General features: G+C 44.9%; 1 protein-coding gene across 1 annotated transcript in view; it reads left to right on the top strand.

Moving 5' to 3' along the window:
- UBE2O (ubiquitin conjugating enzyme E2 O) overlaps positions 1–21,615 on the top strand; it is a 61,031-nt gene that overhangs the window by 18,496 nt on the left and 20,920 nt on the right. Inside the window, exons 2-5 of the mRNA XM_039716159.1 lie at positions 13,336–13,395; positions 18,453–18,563; positions 19,235–19,332; positions 20,758–20,821. Of these exons, the coding sequence (XP_039572093.1) occupies positions 13,336–13,395; positions 18,453–18,563; positions 19,235–19,332; positions 20,758–20,821 (333 nt within the window). The remainder of the gene's footprint in view (positions 1–13,335; positions 13,396–18,452; positions 18,564–19,234; positions 19,333–20,757; positions 20,822–21,615) is intronic.

Below are 21,615 nucleotides of genomic sequence, written 5' to 3' on the forward strand. Positions count from 1 at the left end.
AGGCTGAGCTGGCACATCTGAAGGAAGGGTGGGAAGGACAGGAGAGGAACAAATGCACTTTGTAAATATGAAACATTTGACAGTTTCCAAGTCAAACATATCTCCCAATCATATTTTAGCATCTTCTCTAACCAGCTCTGCATTGAAATACCTTACAGGGGATGTTACTGTGTGATGTTGGTGACATTGGGCCAAGAAGACACTAAAGAAATTCTCCTGCTAGGAGAAGCTTCCTGATCTGTATGCAAGGTGAAAGATGCAGCAAAGCATCCCTTAAAACAGTTTTAAACTCCAGTTTGGAAAATTCTGTGCCTTTAGTCTTTGACATTTATGGGGAAATAGTCAGCTCTGAGGCGAGTTCTGCTAACAATCGATCTCCCCTTCCTTGCCTGTAAGAGGTGACCTTTCAGAAATGTTTTCAGTGAAGGGGCAGTTCCAGGCCTCTCAGAAATACTCCTCTTGTTAAAAATAATATTTCACAGCTTCCTGGTTGGTCTAGAAGTATGTTACTCCCCTGGGGACTCTTCGGATGCTGGGTCTCCTAAACACTTCTTTGAAAACTGGATTTGAGTATCCTGGGAGATACTTTTTCCGAGTAATTTGTGATTGCTCTATAGCTGTTGGGCTGTAGAGCCTGTGCAGAGCAGAGGAGCATAAAGATGTATTCCTACAGGAATTCTGTAGCTGTCTGTATGTTATGTCCAGAGGAAAACCACACTGGCAGGGATTAATGCACATAGAAAGGAGTTTGTCTTAAAAGATCTGTAGAGGAGAACTTAATAATCTACCTTGAGCAGGTTTAGAATGGGAACTGTGTGTACACTGTACAAAACCAGGGAACATCTGGCTTGATTACTCCTGTGCTTCTTGTGCCATTGCTGTGTTTACTTACCCCAGGGGCTGGGTGAGTTCTCTGAGCCATCTCTACATGTGCTGATGGGTTGCTTAGTTCCCAAGGAGGAGATGGGGAGAAAAGAAGATTCCCCAAGCTATAAGCTTGAATTATTGCCACATCAAATATATTGCTGAATAACTGAACCTGCAGAGTAATGTGGAGAGGAGAGTGGTGTTTCCATGTGGGTGTTGGATGTTCTGCTGGGTAAATGCTGTGTTGTCTCAGGCTGCTGGCAGAATCTGGAGAGCTTACAGTAAATGGTTTAGAAGTCAGCCAAGAAAACACCCAAAGGCAAAATGATACAGGAGGGTTATTATGATGACATTGATGAGTTTTAAATATGGTGCTGAAAGCTTTGTGCTCTGCTGAGATGGGAAGGAAGAGAAAGTCAGTCCAGTAGACTTACCTGTGCAGGAGGGGAGAAACATGGCTTTGCTCCAGGGGTATTAAGTCCAACTCTGCAGGGCTTTTATATTTCTGTCTCTGTTGTATCATAACTGTCACCAGTGCTTGTTGAGATTTTTCTCAGATTTATTGAAAGGAATTGAAGGTTGGTTGCTTTTGTGTTGTGGAGTGTATAAACAGAAGGCAGTGAATGAAACCTCCTGTGGCTGGGAGATGTTTTAGTCTTCCCCCAGCCATTCTGCAGGTGGTGGATCCACCCCTCACAGAAAGGGATGTCACAGTGCAGGGGTTGCAAAAATCCAGTAGTTAAATATCTGGGCTTCTGTAGCTTGGTGTATGCTTTCAGTAGGGGCTGTTCCTCCTTTTTGTAATGGCCAATACAGCATTTATGCATGTGGGGGATAACTGAAACTCTTTCAGTGAATAGAAAATGCAGCTGAGGTTCTTTGGGCAATGATGCAATTGTGCTGCATTGTCCCAGTAGCATTCACATACTCTTCTGCAGTGTGAGCTGGGGGAGTGGCTTTGCTGTTTATCAGAAATAAATGCATGCACGGGGTACCCACACTGTCACTGAATTTTGGGTGGATTCTCTTTAGCATTCCAGAGGTTGCTTCAGATGAATGTAAAGGCATTGATTTTTTTATTTTTTTTTTAAGGAATGTATGACTTAACTGTGGATACAGCTGGCTCAGAAGGAGTGTTATTTAACAGGAAAGTCTTTGAATGCTTGCTCTGCCTTGGAGCAAGCATTGGCCATTGTACTTCTTAAAGCAGTGTTTGCCTTTGCTGTGTGCCAGGAGGGAGCGAGGTGACCCCAGACCTCTGCCCTGGCTGTGGCCCCATGGGGAGAAGTACCACTGGTTTCTCTGTCAGCTGGACTCGGGTGTCCCCAGAGTGCTCTTAATCACTGGCTGTGGAAACTGCCCTCAAGGCCAGCCTGAGCATCCTGTGTTTCTGAGCTAAGCTAGCCAGGTCCTGATCTTCCTCTGGAATCAACTGCCTCCCTCTTCTGCTGGGGGTGCAGGCAGTCTGTCTGTCCATGCAGTGTTCCTCTGTGTGACAGAGCACTGAGGCACTGCAGTGTGTTTGGGGAGTGTGTTCTGCATGGGAGATGAGCCAGGAATGTTTCTCCAGGGGGATGCTCTGATTCCAGAGCAGGGATGAACCTCAGAGAAGGTACAAGGGAGGCTGGCCAGCTTCATGCACTGGCTGCCTGGGATTGACTTGGGAATGTGGCATGACACAGCATTTGCTGTGCTTTCATCTACAGCTATTTATACATTGCTTTTCAGGGTTATTTTGTCTCCTCTAGGAGATTCTGTACTTGATAAAATATTCTTGCTCAAGTTTATTAAATTTGCCGAAGTTCCTAGACTTATTTGAGTATTTTAGCTCTGTGGCAGTGCTCTAACTCTGGATCCAAACAGGGCTGAATGTGAAGGAATTTTTTCTTTAAGATACGTCTGGATTCAGTCCCCTAAAGTAATTTGACCTGCAGACTGGGCTTGCATTGAGTCTCTATGTGAACTAAAACAGGCACGCTAGGGATTTAAGGATAACACACTAATACCTTCCCTCTTCCCTAGGAGAGAAAATTGCAGTAATTGTGGGGGAAGGGACTCCTGTGAGGGTGGTGGTGGAGGCTCTGGGTGAAAGGAAGGGAGAGGAGAGTGGGCTGTATTACACTAACCATCCTGTGTCAACCTCCTCCGTTCGGGTGTCGCATGGCTGACATCCTATCAAAGAGCTCTGGCTGTGTCCAGAATTTTAAGCAGCATTATAAATAGTGTTGCTCAAACAGCCTGTGTGTGCACAGACTGTGAACGACTGGGGTAGACCAAAATATTATTGGTTTAGTTTTTGAACAAGTCCAAAAATGGGAGCAAGAAAGAGTAGAAACCTGAAGAGTAGGAACACCCATGGATTATCTCCTTCCTCTGCAATGCCAGGCATACATCTGGGGGGTCTGTGAGAGAGGCAGCATTGCTGGAGATGGCAGGCTGTGAGACTTACAAGGCATGAATATGTGAATCTTGTCAAGGCATCTGAAACCATTCTTTCTCTCCTACTTGCCTGACGTCTTCCTGCTTGCAGGTTATGCTGTGTCTGAATAATTGTGAACAATTAGAAGCTAATTTAAATGGCTGGTTTGTATTCACAGCAGCAGCAAATGAGCTAACCAGCTGGAAAGCAGACACGGTGATTTTCTGTTGATATGTCTCCCTCTTGTTGTTCCCTGGCAGTTTTTGCAAGGTGGATTTTTTTGCTGTGGGCTAATAAGGACTTCCTCCTGCATGCTGCTGACCTGATTGCAAAGGGGAAGGAGGATATTTTGTGTCCTAGCACAGGTTACCACCAACCCAGCAGAGTCCAGTTTAGCTTAGCAAAAGAGCCCACCCTGCTTTGCTCTAGGAATGTGGAGCAAAGGAGTATTTTTTATGGATACACTATTTACTCTCAAAGATGTAGAAAGGTGAGGCACACTGTTGTGCCTCAGGAGTGAATTGGCCAGCAAGAGTCACACAGATTTCCTCACAGCATCCTTTTTGTCCTCTGAAAGGCAGATGGGATCTAAGCAGCCCCACTCTTTCCTCCAGAGCTGGCGTATGCCCCAAATGCAGCTCAGAGTGGCCAGTGACTAATTTGTGCTGCTGATGCTGTCCAGATGGCATCCCCATCCATCCAGGTCCAGCAAGAACCTGGAAAACCTGTTGTATAACAACTGCCATCTCCCTCCCAAGGCAACAATTTGAAGAATTCTTTTGCTTCAGGAAGAGCTACTGGACAGACTATTTTTGCCCACAAGGAAGAACACAGCTTAACTGGCAAGTTAAAACAGCAGGCTGTTGGGAATCCTGGGAATCCACACTGGAGGCTGAAATGGGAATCTCTTCTTCCTGGAAGAGAACACAGTGGATGGTGTCAGCATCCATGTGAGCTCCTCAGGGGAGTTTCTTCTAGCAGTGAAATGCATCTCCCTTAGAGCTTATCCCAGAAGAGCTGCACAGCCCTTGCTTTCACCTGCGTGGTCAGATGTTCACCAGGCTCTGCAGCCATCCCTGAGGTCCTGCTGGAACCAGGCAGCCCTTGACACACCGGGCTTGGGGCTCTGTGGAGCTGCTGGGTTCCTCACAGCAGTTTCTTCTGGGGATTGCTGCCTCTGATCTGTACTTTGGGTGAGGTTTTACTGCAGGAGTGTTGGGGCAGCCTCTGTGAGCAGTGTTGGCTGAAGTATAGGCAAAATGTTGTCCATTTTCCTGCTTACTGCTGACAGCCAGCTTCTCCTGTGCGTGTAACTCTGGTCTCCTGTGGTTTTCCTCAGGTAACAGTGCCATCTGGTGCTGGAGCACTGCTCTTGGTCAAGCTTTCCTCAAGTACTTGGCCAGAGGTGATAGGAGAGCAGTACTGCTTTTACTCAGCCATCTTGCTGTAAGAAGATGAGGGGGTGTCCTGTAATAATCTGTGCTTTGGGGACATTGCACCTGGAGGTGATCCTTTTGTCTTTTCTGTTTAACAGTTGATGTTCACAGAACTGCTGTACAAGAGGCAAGAACTGTAAACACTGAGAAGGGAGATAATTTTTTACTTAAAACTGCTGCTAAGAAGTAAAATCCAACATTTAGATTAAATTCTGTAACTGGGGACATATTTGAAAGAGTCCCTGTAGGACTCTTAAGTGATTTCCTAGTCACTAAATCTTCTCTTGGAAGATCTTTTACATATTTTCTAGTCATAGCCATGTACTTTTAAACTTTACCCTTCTATATCTTTATGCTGAGCATTATTATGTTCATGCTGTCTGAATTATTTTTACTTTATTATTTTATTGCTTTTATTTCCTCTGAAGTTTTGTAAACCTTTTTGCAGACAGGGTTTGATTATGTTCCCAGATGAAAGTCCTGGTTATTGGTTGATGGGAGTGAGTATATGGAATGTACTGTTTGAACAAACAGCACTTGGTGACAAGGTTGGCAAAATTCAAACTGTGCTGTAATTTTTTTCTTTAGATACCAGTTTTTACCCCTTTGTCAGGTGTCCAATCCAGGCTGGCACGTGTGAGTGTGTGGTAGTATTGAGCATTTACACACCAGATAGAAAAGTGAGGCTGAGGATACTGAACAGCTGAGAGTGGCTGTTGTTTGTGCAGCTTTGCTTGTCTGCTTCCAGGATCCTCCTCTCTCCCAACCACATTCTCTCTTCTGGGAAATGCTCCCAAACCTACTTATTTTCCTTTAAATAACAACAACCCAGTAACCTTCCTGTTGTCTTATCTTCCTTCCCTTGAACTACTGCCTTGTACTTCTTTTTCAGAATGGTGTGTTCACTGGGCCAGGGAATCTGTGTTGCAGTGTTTTCCAAAATGTCATGTAAATATGCAGAACCACAGAAGTGATTTGTTGTCAGTAAAATAAATATGCTTCTTGGACAAAGGAAATCCAAGTGGAAGCTTTACTTTTGCTTAGCAAAAGATTTCTGTTGAAGCCAAATTCTTCTGCTTCAAAGTACAGCATTTACCCACATTATAATTACAGTGAAATTTTGTTTCATCCAGTGATTTATTCAGACTTTTTAACTAAGTTCTACCTCTTGGCAAAGGAAAGTAGAATATTTCAGTGTCTTTCTGCCAGGAGGCTCAAAGGTGATATTTGGTGGGAGGAGGGGAAGATCCTGCACTGTGACTGAAAGACCAGAACTTTGCTGTGGAAGGAGTTTTGTACTTTATTAGCCAAAAATAACGTGGAAGACAAAAATAAAAATAGCTTGTGTGGTCAGAAATATGAACAGGAACGAAAGTACCTGCAGGTTCATTGGGGATCAGTGTGAAAATAGGGGGAGGAAGCTTCAGCCTGCAGTTGGAAGGGACTCAGCTGAGTGACTTCAGGTTTCTGTGTCTCCATAATGTGTCATAAAGACAAATTACAGAGCTGTCACTTTGTCTTATGAGAGCTGCAGGTCCCCAGGGAGGCTTCACAGCACTGGGAGATGATCAGAACTAATGGCACAGCTGGATTTTGAAGCTGCTGTGTTACAAGGCTCCCTGCACCTCTGGCAGTGATGTGGTTCTCATTTTTCAGATTCCCTGCTCTCCTGTGGGTGTCGCAGAGACTTTTCTTTGCTGCCTGCCACGAACTCTCTTGTTGTTTACTCAGTGACTCTGCATGATGGCAGGTGCTGCCTGGCTCTGGCAGCCCTGGGTACAATTCGTGTGTAATTAGATAAAAAATCATGTTCTCTTAGTACGGGGGGCTTGGAGATTTGTAGGCATTCAGGTGTGTTTTAGAGCAGTGTGTGCTGGCCTGGGGCTGGAAACTGCAGTGTTCATCCCTACCACTGATGGAATCTTCATGAGCTAATTAGGAAATTCTGCTTTAGGCCATGCCTTTTTCTTGTTTTCTGAAAAAAAAATGCTATGTTCAAACTGTACAATCAATCCACAGTAGTTTGCAGTAACAGGCACTGCTTGGGCTTGGCTTCGTGGTGAATCTCAGGTTGTGCTGCTGTGGATGTGCTGAATGTTGGATGATTGGCAGATTCAGAGCTGCTTGCATGAACAAAAGAATTGTAATGTGTGATCAGGTGACTGCCTGCAGGTAGAGCTGCTGCTATGCAAAGCTGTCTTGGTTTCATCTTGGCCTCTGTGAAGTGTTCTAAAACATCTCTTTCAGATCAGGGGAGCATTTTAGCACCCCCACTGCCTACCCCTGTGCTGTTCTGTACCTGAAGTTAATCATCAACCTGACCTTTCACAGAGGGATGTTTTGCACTGTCCAAAGCAGCCTCATGAGCAAGCTTTTGGACTCTTGTACAGAATACATGAAACAAAGATCCTGCTTGCTGTCCTTCCCCTGCTTTGACCAAACCAAATGGAACTGTGTGTTCCTGAGTCACTCAAGGCTCTTCAGAGTTAGTTCAGTTGTTCATATTTGAACAAATTTTTAATCTCCTGATGCAATTCCTAAGTAACTTAAATATTTTCTCCTTTTGTCATTCTTTGAGTGCTTTCAGGTGACAAGCAATATAATGATATTATGAAAATGCAGAATGCTGCTAAAGTAAAATGGGTGAAAATCTCCACATGTCTACAGGTTGCCCAGAGAAGCTGTGGCTGCCCCATTACTGTCGTGTAGGAGTAGCCAGGCACTGTCATAGGCAGAACTTTGGTACCAAACAGTGCAAAAGATTTATTTTCATATTTTTGCAGCTGCATCCCTCCAGGGTTGTTTTGAAAACCCTCTGTATTGTGTAGCTCATTGTTCAGCTGTTCTGGGTAGTAGAATTTTAGTTCTCAGGAGTCTTAAGTTTCTGTTAGTCTGTCTTCTGTCCCATTTGCCCATCTCTCTTTCCCATAAAAGCCCAGCATGGCTGGAAAACTCCAGTTAGAAGTGAAGCAACATGTGCCACTTTAAATGTCACAGTGTGAATCAACTCTGAGCTTCCAGGGGATTCTCTGCTGTTGCTTTTCTCCTTGCTTTTCACAACTGCTCATGTGCAGTGCAATCTGATCAGTGTAACACAAGTCTTTCACGGAGGTGAACTTTGGATATGGAACATATTTTTCCAACAGTAGTATGTGATGCCATTGGTAATGTGTTGATACTGAAAAGATATTACAATATCTTGGCTTCAGATCTTCTGGGTCATTGAATTTCTGAACCTTTGTCATCTAACTTGGTGTATCCCTGTTATATTTGGACAGCTGACTTGTGTTTTTAGACACCTAATCTAGATTTAAAATAAAAACAGCTTGTGTTGAGTTGATTGCTACCCTACTGTTTTAGTTGAAGTGAATTTCGGTGTTTAATCAGACCTTGGAGTTAAAAAAAACAAAACTGGGGATGCTGAGTTGGGTTGGCTGCTGCCTCTTGTGCTCCCTCCTGCCCATTTCCATGAGCACCCACCCCACAGCCCTTCCAGTGCCAAGGCAGCTCTGCAGCTGCTTTGTTTTCTCCTGGTGCCTGGGGCTGGAGCTGGTGGTGGCCAGGAGCTGCCTCATGTAGGAAGGAGGATTCCTCTTAACCCCCAGGAAGAGCCTGGCAGTGGTCCCAGTCACAAACCATTGCATCTGGTGGAGGTTTCCAAGCCACAGCTTCAGGACTGGAGGAGAAAAGGATCTGTTTGCTTTTGGGTTTAGAAACCAGGCATGGGAACTGTGGTACATCATGTCATGTTTCAGGTGCTGAGAGGATGTCCAGGTCTCACCAGGCATTTGGGTTTAGCTTTAACTGGTGCTATTGAGGTTTGGAGAGGTTTCCAAACACCTCCAAGGAGCCTGTCTGTCAGCTCAGTGAGACAAGGCTTTACCTTTTCCCAGCACCAGGCATTTGGGTTTGGCTTTAACTGGTGCTATTGAGGTTTGGAGAGGTCTGTCATGCCTTGTTACCTGTCACTGCAGTAGTTGCTTTCCCTGTGGTTTGCTCTTAACCTAGGGGTTTTCTTCATCTTCTGAGCATTGATGTTACAAGTTTCCATGGCAATTTCCAAGCTCTCAAGTAGGTGCTGTCCATTCAAAACAGAATGCTAATGTGGGGTTTGTAGGACAGTGACAGTCCTGGTGACCCTGGGGGAATGTTCCAGGGAGTGGATTAATTTTTAACTTCAGAACATTTCAGATATTGACTTGCCAGGAGAACTCTCCAATGCAGTTTAAAAAAAAAAGTCCATCTGTGTGAGTCTAAAGTTCTATCTGTTGATGTTGGACAGAAATCAGGTACCTAGTTCATATCTGCTCCATCATAGTATTTGTCCATTGTCAAAAATACAAGTGTGATGTGTTTTCTATGGATAAAACCTTGGCTTGACTAGAAAGGAGGCCAGAAAATGATAATACATCTTAAAAAGGCATTATTATTTTTCCCCTCACATTTTTAGTCCCATTGAGGGAATTCAAAACAGGCTTCACAAAATTGCAAGTAATTTTTTTTTTTTGTTACAGTTGTAGGTGCAGAGCCTGGGAGCAGTGCTTGAAATGAGATCAGTTATACAAGATTTGCAAGGGGAGGGTTGGGACCTGTGAGATGGGCAAGTAGCCCAGAGCGAGTAGAAGTGACAGATCTGTGCAGGTCACAGCCTGGCCTCTCTGCCCTTGTGGTGGCCACTGCTGTCCAAGTCCTTGCTAAGTCAAGAGGCAGAAGCAGCTTTCATAATAGATAATTCACTTCTGAGTCAGCTGGATAAACATCTCAACCATCATACAGCAGTTCAGGTCAATGTACAGAGTTTCATATCCAGCATTGTGCTTTCCTCCATTTTTTTGGTGGTGCCTTGTATTCTCATTTTTATAAGCAGATACCAGTGTGTGTGTGCTGCTTTTTCTCCTCCATCTGTATGAGCTCATTTCCAGGGCTGTTGTTTTGGAGGGTGAAATTCAGGATGTGTCTGGAATAGAAAGTGATGTTGTCACCACAGTGACTGCGTTGGAGGGAGAGGCTGTGGGATCACTATCACCACTGCTGGGTACCAGGGATGTTATAAACCTAAATTGCTAATTAGTGAATTTAAGCTCTGCTTTAGTTATGCAGAGAGAGGACAGGGATTTAAGCCACTACTGAATATCTCCAGTACTCTGTTTGGATTCTCACCACCCAGGGCTTGTCTCTGTATCAATCCCAGCAACTCCCATATTATTTGCCACTGAATTTCAGAAGTGACTGTTGCTTATTCACCTGCCACAATATTTGGCATTTGTTGCTAGTCCAGATCATCAAAGTAAATTGTTCTGCTTTTGAGCTCTTGCAGCAGGGAGCTGCTGGAGAGGAAAACTGGCACCATATCTTGCATTTGTTCAAGGGAGGTGAGAGAGAGTTGCACTGGGAGTTTAGCCCACCCATGCCTGGGGATGTTTGCACCTCACTGCCAAATTGTTTGCTAAAGTGGGAATTCATTTTTCTGTCACGGACATCTCTCTCAACCTCTGCTGTTAGTTTAAACAAATAAAACCCAAACCACAAAGATTTCGTTTCAGATGACAAGTTTGTAATAAAAAAATAGGCAAGTGGATGAAAGCAGAAAGCTCCCAAGGCTTAATGAGCTGGCAGTGTCTGTCCTCTCCCAGTCTGTCCAGTTCCAGGTGTGAGCCCTGATGGCTCCCTTACTTTGCTGAGGTGAGATGACTCAGCTGAGAAGGGGAATGTGGTCCTGTTGGTGCTTGTTCTCTATGCAGAAAATGAGAATTTGTGTACTCCTCCCGCTGTGTGTGGTTTCAGAGCATCATCAACCCTGCTAAAGAATCAGGTGTTCTCCAGATTGCAGCTGCTGCCTTTTGATGAGTAAATGTGCTGTGGAGCTCAGCCACTGATTCAGTGCTGAGCACCAAGAGCATCTGATTAGCAAAGGAAATAAATGAGGCCCAGAGCTGTTCTGCCACTTCTCTGTGCAGTCAAGGCCCTAAGGAACACAACTGACTCCAGGCTGGGTGTGTCATCCCTCTTCACCAGGGTGAAATGAGTGTCTTTGGTTTGCCTCATAACATTTGTAATAGTGAATTTATTTTTTAAAAAGCAGCACAAAACCCATCTTGCATTTGAGGAGGGAGCTCAGCTTGGCGTACAGGAGTATAGAATTCCTCAGAGCATCTCTGGGAAACTGCTGTTTCTCATTCTTGGGGCTATTACTGAGGCACATGGATAGAACATAAACCCAGCCATGTTAATACTGACTTTCATAGAGGTAAATATAGCAGCAGCGAGGACCTATTTTAAAAGTGCTTCTGCAACAGAATTCCCTCAGTGCTGAGGGAGGGGGCTGTCCATCACATTGCTCTGGGTATGACAGAGGACAGGAGGAATCACTGAACTGCTGTGTTCATCAGCAGCCATTCCAGCTCACTCTGGTTGAGTTTCTTGTGGGTTTTGAGTCTTTTGTGACATGACAGACCTGTGAAGTATTTATTGTTGATGCTGGCATTCTGCCTGCTCCTTGGCTTGCTTTTTCCTGCCACTGAGACAGGTGAGTCTGGCACATGAAGCTGAAAATAGTGCTGCCTTTAAAAGCCAAGAGACCTGAAAATAGGTTAAATATAGTCCCCTTGTAGAGGAAGTTTTATGCTTTGCTTTGGGAAGAATTGGTATGATTATATTCTTGAGGAAGAATCACAAAATGGGAATGCTGCTGATTGACAGCTTCTGTGTTTTACAAGCATTGACTAACCCAAAGATGCTGCTGCTGCTGGGTAACATCAAATCATCTTGATGATCTGGGTTCTTCAGAGGCTGCATCATAAGGAACAGTATGGCTGAGTGATGTGTTGAAACTTAATGCATCAATTTAAGCCCTAATGCATTTTGAAATGAAAGTATCATCATACACTTGGAGCTGTGCAGTGAGAATACTTCAGTTACAGTACCCAAACTGCTGCTCATGCTTGAGTACTTACTGAAATGTAAATGTTGCAGCCTGATTATGGATTTTAAAAGGTTGCCTATACAGTACTTACTGTAACAAATAATTTTAGAAAGCTGTATAAAAATTGATGTCTATCTATATACCACAGTGGGATGTGGGAGGCAGTGAAAACACTTCTACAATCTGGAAATGTGCTGTGGGCTTCAGGTTTCCCACTCCAGTGTGGTTCTGACTCCAGAAGTTGGGTCTAAAAGCCTGGCTGGGTCTCTTCCCCTCTTGCTGAAGCACACAGTCAAGAAGATGATAAATACTCAGGTCCTTTGGCTTGATTCCAGATCCTGTTCTTGGATTATAGATTTGTCTAATTTCGTAAAGCAGGCTGTAAGCCAGGGAGTGGGTTAGGATGAAATGCTGACAGGGCACAGTGGAGTTCAGGCTGGGATGAACAAGGAGAAGCCAGGAATGCAGCAGCAGTGGCACGGCTGGGTCTGAACGTGACATGTGGGAGAGGCTCTGTCCCTGATGGTGCATTCATGTGGCACTTCCCAGAGCACATGCTGTGTAATTAGTTTGTTAGCAGGGCTCAGTGATGTACCAATGCAAATAACTTCTGGAGCACTGAAATGCAGATGAGGCTTTTCCATGCTCAGCAGAGGGAGATTTTAGCTGAGTTACTGGGAGGCTGAGCAAGCCTGAAATTGGAGTTCAGTCTTGTGGCCTCCCGTAGGACATCATCCCTCGTGTGGCATTCCAGTGTATTCAATGGCAGCTGCATTTTGTAGTTTTAAGCTTGTTGAAAACACTTAATGAAAGTGCCTGCAAGTAGTCTTGAGGTCAGTGAAACAGCTGGGTGAAGGACCACTTGTGGAAGGACATCACTTGGTTAATCAGTGGAGATTCATCAGGTGATCCATTCCCTTTCCAGGAGCACTCCTGGTGCCCACAGGTCTGTGGGAGCTGCTGTAGGGTACATAAGGATGGTCCAACCACATCCTTTGTTTCCAGAACAAGCTCTTTGCCATCAAGTGCTTTAGCAGGAGCTGGAGTCAGCAGTGCTTGACTTCATCCATGGGCTTATTGATGTTTTGATACCTGCTTGTACCCGAGAGCTTCTATGTGCAGAAACAGCTATTTCTTTTCCTTTTTTTTTCCAAAACAAGTGCTTGCTGCAGTGGATTTGTCACCTATTCTCCTGCCAGCCAAGACTTCTTACTGTACAGGACCTTGCTTTGTGTCCCAAGCCAAACAGGCTTTCCATGGATATTTGGGAGTATCTTGGGTGAAAAGCGTGCAGGATGAGACAGAACTGTGGCGTGATGTGCTGCTTTGTGTGTCTTCTCTGCTACATAGACTGGATGTGGGAAGGAAATGATGCGTGGTGCAGGCAGAGGAAGAGGAGAGGGAGACTTGAGGGGATGAATGAGTCAATGTCTGCACCCTTTTTGATGTGTCTGCTGACTTAGAGCACAGTCATGGATGGATCCCCTGGTTGCTGATGTCAGATCTGTCAACTGGATTTGGCAACTATGCCAAGGGGATTAACTCTGTGTATGGAAGTGCCTCAGCGTCCTCCACTGCAATCCTCCTCAGTCTGGAGGATTGGGATACTGTGCATTTGTATTTGTCATGTTATTTCTGACTGAGTATCATCTGGGGTCATCACTAAAGCCAATCTCTCTCTCTCTCCTTAGCTGAAACTTGAAGATCGCTCAGTGGTCCCTCGAGATGTGGTCAGACACATGAGCTCCAGCGTAAGTGCTTTTTTCTTTGTCCCTTTTTGACTGTGGTACTGCTGCATGGATTTCTAGGACTTGCCAAATTGCCTCAATGGAGATGGACAGTAATGCTTTGAGGATGTTCTATTTTTAGTGTGTTGGATAGACTTAGCTCTCTCCAGTGAAAATGCAATTCTCCTAAGGCTTCCTCTCTACAGTTGCATATCTGCAAAGGTCTCCTGAGCCAGCAATGCTGAGTATGGTCAGAGAAGGAGACAAGAAGCCTGTCTACCCTACCTTATTAAAGTTTTACATTAATCCATTCTGAGATGTGGGGACTGTGGACCTGCTCTCCCAGACCTAACAGGGAGGTTGGAGTTGGGGGCAGATCCCAGTTCCACAGCTTGTCTTTGCCTCTTTGTGTGCTCTGGTACAGAATTTGGAGAGAATATTTTCAGACACACCTCTCAATCTACAGTAAACAGCATCTTTTCCAGCTTCTCCCAGAAATTCAGCAAACCCAACACTGCTGGAGCATCCAGCACAGCTAGGTTGACAGAAAGCAAGCTGTTTCTTAAGCAGCAGCTGATAATTGTTCCCTTTGCTCTTTCTGGATGCTGTTCTATGTCCCAGCCCCTCTGTTCTAGTTGTATGGCACTTGTACCTATCAGAGATGTGTGAATCTGGGTTTTGTGTAGGGAATACTGGGGAGATTGTTGAGTATCAATGATCAGATGGGATGTGCACTCTTTAGGAGCTCAGCAAAGTTGGCAATTTCTTGCTGTGGCTCAGAGCTAACCTCTAACCCTGAGCCATATGGCCCTGCCATGTGTTTGCCTCCATCTTCTCTTGACTTGCTTCCAGCAATGTGGCTACCAAGGCTGTGATGAAGGAAGCAGCTGGCCACTAACTGCTGCAGTTGCACCACATGGTGTGCAGCCTGGTGCAGGGATACAGAGGGCTGTTCTCTGACCTGTCTGGCTTGTTTGGGTTTTTGTTATTTTTAAATAAAGCCTTTTTTGTCAATTAATTAAATTTAACCCACCCCCTTTTTCACAGAATATTACAAAGAAAAAAAGAATGAGAAGCTTGAATAATAATTTGAAAATTGCTGAAGCAAAGTATTTCCTTAAGAAATTTAATGGTTGTTTGAAGTGGAAATTTGAAGTCAACATATTTTTCTAAAACTGCAGCTTTATGGAAGAATTCTCATACAAAACAATGAACAGGTAGAAACTGGAATTATAGGCTGTTAACAGTGTTGTACCTGGCACAGCTGGAGCTGTCAGAATGTTCTTCTCACTCAGGGGGATGCTTTGAGTCTTGTCTCTCAACTGTTTGTTATCCAGTGCTGCTTAAAGTCATTTTAAGCTTTCAGGACAGCAGGTTGTTCTCCTCTTGGCAAACATGGATGTGCTGCTTTTGTTTGCAATTTCCATTCTCATTTGAGCAGAAATTGGCTCCCCGGGCTTGCTGCACATGCTTTGGTAGATATGTACCCAGCAGTTGTCTTGCACATTCATTTTTGTTGGTTTGCATGTTTTATAATGGTATCTGCTTGACCCTTGTGTCCAGTGACTTCATTTTTTAATTGATGGAATGGTGAGATTGTAACTCAATTTCTTCTCTCTATTGAAAAGCCTATAACAAATCTGAGGATGACTTACATGTCCTCACCCTCAAATGTTTCTAAATGTTAGTGGGGGTAAATCAAACAATAAACAATTAAACAAAAAACCCTCTTTATCCCAAAGAAAACCTTCACTTGCTAACAGATATATTCCAAAATTTACAGGAGCATTTAAAATAGAAAACCTGCAAGTGTCAGCCTGCCAAATTCAGGATGTGGGATGGTTGCCCTGCGCCAGTTGGCCTGGCAAATGGAGAATGTGGAACTTATTCTGTATTCAACACACTCTCTTAGGGCTTGTTTTTAACCTTGAGCCAGAAGGACTCAATCCTCTGTTCCTCAAGAGAGGAGAGCTGCCTCAAAATCCATGTGCTTCTCATTGAGCACTGAGTGTGGGAAAAGACTGCTTCAGGGGGAAATGCATAAAATGAGATCGTTTTCACTGAGTGCAGTTGGGCCTGAAAGTCTAATCCAGCTGGATGAGGAGCACAAGAAGTGGCAGAGGTAATTTTTCTAGGGGATATGCTAATTTGGGGAAAAGATAAGAGGTAGGTCTGTAATCTGTGAGACACCTGGATTTTGTTGCTTCAAAGGATTCTGGGCTATGTTATTCCTTTTAAATAAAGGAATAAGGGTGGTGTAAAGATCCTCTTATTAGAAAAGAGAGTGCTGAGGAAAGAGTGGAAGGATGGGAGGTGGAAGATATGGCATTGATGGCTGTGTTTCCAGAGCTGCTGAGCTCTTAGATGGGAGTTTGCTGGTCTGCCTTAAAGCCTTGTCTCTGATGGGGAAGGAATCCATTCACTGCTTAAATATTCAGTGTCTCCAATGTGGTGCATGATGTCAGGGTACCAGAAGAAGCAGGAACAAGGTCTAGGGAGTGCATTCAGTTGTGGAGTGAGTGAGGCTTGAGGCCATCAGCTCTCCTCACTCAGTTCAGTCACCTCCCTTCTCCAGTTCTGCTGTTGGAATTGATGGAAATGGATTTTTGTAACAGAGCTGTGAAGTGTCAGCTTTCATTTGGCCCCTCCTTTAATGGGATCAGCTAATGAAAGAATGGGTGTGTTTGAGCTGTGCCCAGCTGAGGGCCTGCCCTGGAAGATGAGACAAGTTGGCAATGTCTCTTTCTGGGACTGCACTGCTATCAAGTCAGAGTGATTCAGCAGAACCTCTCAGCCTGCAAATCTGCATCCTCTGTCTCAGGCTGATGTTTCATGTGACAGGGAAATAAGTAAACTCATCATAAAGGAAGGTTCAGTGGCAGGTAAGGGAGGAGAACTGGGATTTGACAGGACAGCAGGTCCTGGGGCTGGATCACAACACTGATCTCTGCATTCTTAACCACAGACAGGGCTCTGCACGTGCTCAAGCATTTTATAATTGGAAGGAGAAGCAAGCTGAGCTAAACCTGTTGCTCTTGGCCATGACTAATAGCTGTGTTAGGTGGGAGGCACCTTTAGGGTGGTGCAGGTACCTTCTCCATGAGGAAACTCACTTAGGGAACAGGCTGAAGGGTGCTGGAGCACATCAGTCACTCCAGTCCTGGTTTTATTGCTTGCTATACTTTCACCATCCATTAAAGGGATTTTAGACCAGGAGACAGTATGATCCACAGAAATCACAGGTGTTGGATTGTATCATGTCTCAGAGCTGCTGTCGTGTTGGCTGCTGATAAAGAGGGAAAAATAATTTTGAAATGCACAGTGTAGGGCAAGGAATTTGTTTCTTGAGGGGTTTTTGGTTCTGACTAACAAACAGTGTAAAGCACAGGGCCTGAACTGCAAAGCACAGCCAGAGGATGGTGTGGGTATTCTTGTTTTAGCTGGCTCTGGAGGAAAAGCAGGGCAGGTGGCTGTGCTGTAGCCTGCAGAAGCTGTGGGTTTGTTGAGCAGGTGCCACTTCTGAGCAGGCCTCACTCATCCCACGGCTCGAATCGTGCTGGCAGTAGCTGTTGTGAAGCCAAAGTAGTTCTGGCCAACCCTTTTCAGGTGAGAGTGATGGTACAGCTCTGCTGGGCTCTTTGCTGGCAGCCTGTGCAGGCAACAAGCTTAGCTGCAGTCTGTTGTGATGGAGCTGGAGCTGGGAAAGGCTCCCTTTGCTTCCCACCCTTCTGGAAGGGCATGGGAGTGATCTGTGGAGCAGCTGGAGGGAATGAGCCCCTGCTGCTTTGGGGTCTGCCAGCCTGGCTCTCCCAGCCCTCCTGGCTGTGCTGGCACAGCTCTGCCTGGGGCAGGCCCCCCTCTCCTGATCCCACTGCCTTGGGAGCCTCGGGGCTGCAGGGCACTGGGCTGGGTGGGGTGAGGAGAGAGCTGGCAGCAGGCAGGTGGCAAACCAGCCAGAAGGGCTGAGCAAGCTGTCCAGGAATTACCCTGGACTGTCTTTGCTCCAACTGCCAGTCCTCAAGATGAAACTGCTGAGTTGAGCACCAACAAACTCCTGAACTCCCACAAGGCTGCCCAGGGCTCTGAGTGAAAGCCTTGACTAAAGATTTCCTGTGGTTGAAAGAACAGAACTGAGCAAACAAATCCACTTCTCACAGGGTATAAGCCCTTTAAGTGTTGTGCTCAAGTCCTGCTGGAGCAGAGACCTTGATGTTTGAGATAAGGACAGCTCATAGCAGGGCATTTGTCATGCTGGCCCTCAGTCAGCTTTGATAATGGACTTGTGGTCTTTAATAAATAAGACTATCGATTGTCCCAGCTGTCAGGAGGCCAGGGCAGCTGCTGCCTTTGAGTGTTTGGGTTAGCAGCCCTTCCTTGCAGGCCCCCACCATATGTGTGAGCAACATGCACATTGTGTGCTCCCTGCCAAGCTGCCCCCAGAAGGCTCCTGACAGCATGCCTTCTTTTCTTGGGGACAAAAAAGATTAAAACTTCGTTAAAAAGTGAGGGAGATAATGACAGACTATCTTATAATTAGACCAACTGTGAATTATCTGGCTGCAAACCTTGAAATTTGACCACAGGTGCCAGATTTTTTTGTTTTTTCAGTATGACACAAAATAAAGACTATTTATAATGTCCTTCAGAATTGTGAGTTAAAGTCACAACAGCTTTAAAGAATTTGTTTTGTTGCTGATCTATCTCTGCCTTTTCTGATTCAAGGCAATACCTGCATGATGGTCCTGTGGAGCTGGGAGCAAAGCAGATTTTAAAGCAAGTAAATACTAATCACCCGAGACAGTATGGTCTTATTTGACCAGGTGTAGGAGACTCTGCTTTAGCATCTATTTTCTATTTCTACCTGGGAAGAAAACACTACAGGTCTGTAATAGTGATGTCACCTTCTGAGCTCTCATAGCATTGTATGAAATGCCCCTGCAGAGCAAGGACCTGAAGGGTAAGAGGGGGTTTAGAGTTGAGGTTTATTTGTCTCTGAACTTACGACTTGTGCACAAAACACACACATTTGTATGGAGGACCTTCCCTAGGTAAGAAGCCTCTTTTCCCTTTTGTGTTTTCAGGACAGTCAGTGTGGAACCGTAATTGACGTCAACATCGAGTGTGCTGTGAAGCTGGTGGGAACCAACTGCATCCTTTACCCTGTCAACAGCAAAGACCTGCAGCATATCTGGGTGAGAACACAGCCAAAACACACGTGGGAGCCAGGGCCTGCTGTGTGGAGGGATGCTGCTGTACTTCAGGTCTCTCTTGAAGGCGAAGCATCCATGTTGTGCAAGAGGCATCTGCAGTTTGGTTTTATTTTAAAAACCTCCCTAGCAGAAGATGATGCAGCATCTCCTCATCTCCCCATCTGTTCTGTGTTTCTCATCACATTGCTGAGACCAAATTTTCTTGAAGAGCTAGACTGACATTAAATTATGTGAGAATTCCTGCACTGAGTGTGGAGAGCTGCTGTGGCAGCCTGACCAGGGCAGCCCATGGCCGTGGCCCAGAGCTGCTGGGCTGTGACACCACTGCTGTTGAAACAGGCTATGAAAATGCTGAGATGAGTCAAGCATGTTTCTGTTGAGCTGGAACAGTCTCAAACATATCTGTTTCTCTCTTTGAGTGGATAGTTGGTTTCCAGAGAACAGGTGGGGTAGGATTTCATTGTTGTTTTTCCTCTGAGATAAAGATAATTTGGGAGTGAAGAGCAGGAATGTCATAACTTGTCCCAAGTCACAGCCTGAGGGAAGACAGTAGGATATGAGCTCCTCTGGGATGAAAAATTAGTCTTAGTGATAAAAATTGGCTCCAGCTACAACAATTACTTAAAAAGTTTTGTTTCCTGTTTTCATCACAGCCTTTCATGTATGGTGACTACATAGCCTATGACTGCTGGCTGGGCAAGGTCTATGACTTGAAGAACCAGGTCATCCTCAAGCTCTCCAATGGAGCCAGGTACTTCTCTCCTTCCTGTGGAAAACTGTCCCCGTGGTTTTCACAATCCTGATCTGTTTTAAAAGAACAAGAAACAGTTTGGACTTCATTGACATAATGATAAGTTCTCTGCTTGCATGATCTTCAGATATAGAGCAAGAGAATACTTCTCTGAAAACATTGAGACTCATTGACAACCCTCTGGAAAAGCTGTAGTCTGAAAGGTGACAATTGTTTTCAATCCAAGCAGATCAGTGCTCCAGAACTAAAGCACATTGGTCTTTAAACTGTGCTTGTCCTCTGCAAAAGTAGCTGTTTAAGATGGGTGGTTGTTCCAGACTATTTCTCAGTAGGAGAGCATAACTTCACTGAGATGCAGGGAGAATTCTTACCTTAAAAAAGGGTCTGTGAAATGATGGAAATTTGTAGGCTTGTGGTTTTTATCAAAGATGAAAAAGCAACCCAACATAGAAACAGCTTTTTCACTGAATTTTTTATAAATGGAAACACAATCCAAAGTCTAGAGAAAAATTTCACCACAGATATTGAAAGAAATATGTGGTGAAATTTCTGCAAAGCCAGCAAAAGAATCTGAATTCTGTTCCTCTTGCTAACGGTGCATTGCTAACCCTTATGGATTCACTACATTCTCTGTTACTGAGACCTGTCTTATCCAACCAACTCTTGATGCAAGGGAAGGAAGGACCCAGTGGAGGGCCAAGAGGTGTATAGGCCTGGGGAATAACCCATCTGTCTTGTAAACTGAGTGTTGGCATTGCTTTAAACACAACAATCAAATCCCCAATCCTGCAGCCAGCTCTGAGTCTGTCTAAGAGAAGTGAGTAATGTGGGAGCTGTAGCAGATGACTGGTGGATGCATCGGAGAGTTTGACTCTGTTACTGTGCAGTTAACCCAGGCTGGAAGGTTCTTAGGTCTGAGTTGAGCTAGGAGTGAAAAATAGCCACACATCTGTCTGTAGTGCCTGCAGTTATTGGTGCAATTTAAAACTTTGCTTGGAATCTTGTAGCAGCTCCTGCACAGCTGTGTAAAGTGAGGTACTGCTTGCAAAACCTCTTCCTAATGAATCATTGGAAATGCCACCAGAACTTACTCTGGAAATGAAGCTGTTACTGAAGGAAATATGCCCTAATTGCCTTTAGGTCCCAGCATGGTGTGGGTAACAGATGGGACCTCTGCAGCAGACAGATCTTGTCCAGCACCCAGCCTGTTATTTAGTTTGGTTTTTTCATGTTGAATTGGACCTTTAGATACCTTTAATGCTTTTACAGTTTGTCTAAAGCAGTTTTTCTCTGGCCCATAAAAGCTCAGTGATACACTGTTGGGTGCATGGCCAGGCTCAGGCTGTGTCAGTTCCTTGGGTGCTGTTTGCTTTTGGGATGGATGGCTCTGGAAATGTGACCCCGTGTCTCCTGTCTGCTTTCCAGGTGTTCCATGAGCACAGAAGATGGAGCCAAGCTGTATGATGTTTGTCCCCACGTCAGTGACTCGGTGAGCTGCTGCCTCGCCCGAGAGTCCTTTTGATCAACTTTGTTTGAAAAACTTGTGCAGGAGGGAGGGAGAAGGCAAAATTCATTGGCCTTTACTAATCCTAAGAATGTATCACTAACATGTAACAGTTTAAAGGTGATGTTAGTCATGAGCAGGGTTTGAGGGGGTATTACAATTGATACATCCAACTGGTTTCTTTGTAAACAACTCGTGTAACACTGTCAGATGGCTGGTGGCAAGGCAGTTCACTCACTGCTCCTTCTATCTGCACCTGCTTCTAAAGGCTCTTAGTCCATTTACTGCTTTTACAAACTGTTCCTCTTCTGGAAAAAGGGGTTTTGTTTAACAGGTGTTCTGTTAGAAGCAGGTGCTCAGGTCATGTAAGGTAATGTCTCTTGTTACTGCAGTCCATGGTGTTTTTTGAACAGAGACCTGCCACCACACTGGCATTTTCCAAATCACGTGGCAGGGAAGGTTTTGCCTGCTTTTGGGTAAAACAGTTTGCTGTGTGATGGGATCTAACCTCTCTCACCTTCACAGGCTGATGACAGCTTTCTTGTTCTTCCAAAGGGCCTTGCTGCACTCCTGGCAGCAGTGTTGGGAGATGACAGAGGATGACGTGTGATTCTTAGGAACTAGCAAAGCTCTGAGCTCTTATCCTTCCCAGCCTTGAAAGCAAAGGTCCCTTTGATCTAAAACTGCACTTCTGCTAAAACTCGATGCCAGCTTGTTGAAGAGTAAATGGAATATCAGTTCAATAGGATGTGCTGCTGTGGTTTTCTGGTTCTGTACAG

This window comes from Passer montanus, unplaced genomic scaffold (assembly GCF_014805655.1).
Source record: "Passer montanus isolate IOZ18808 unplaced genomic scaffold, ASM1480565v1 scaffold35, whole genome shotgun sequence".
NCBI lineage: Eukaryota > Metazoa > Chordata > Aves > Passeriformes > Passeridae > Passer > Passer montanus.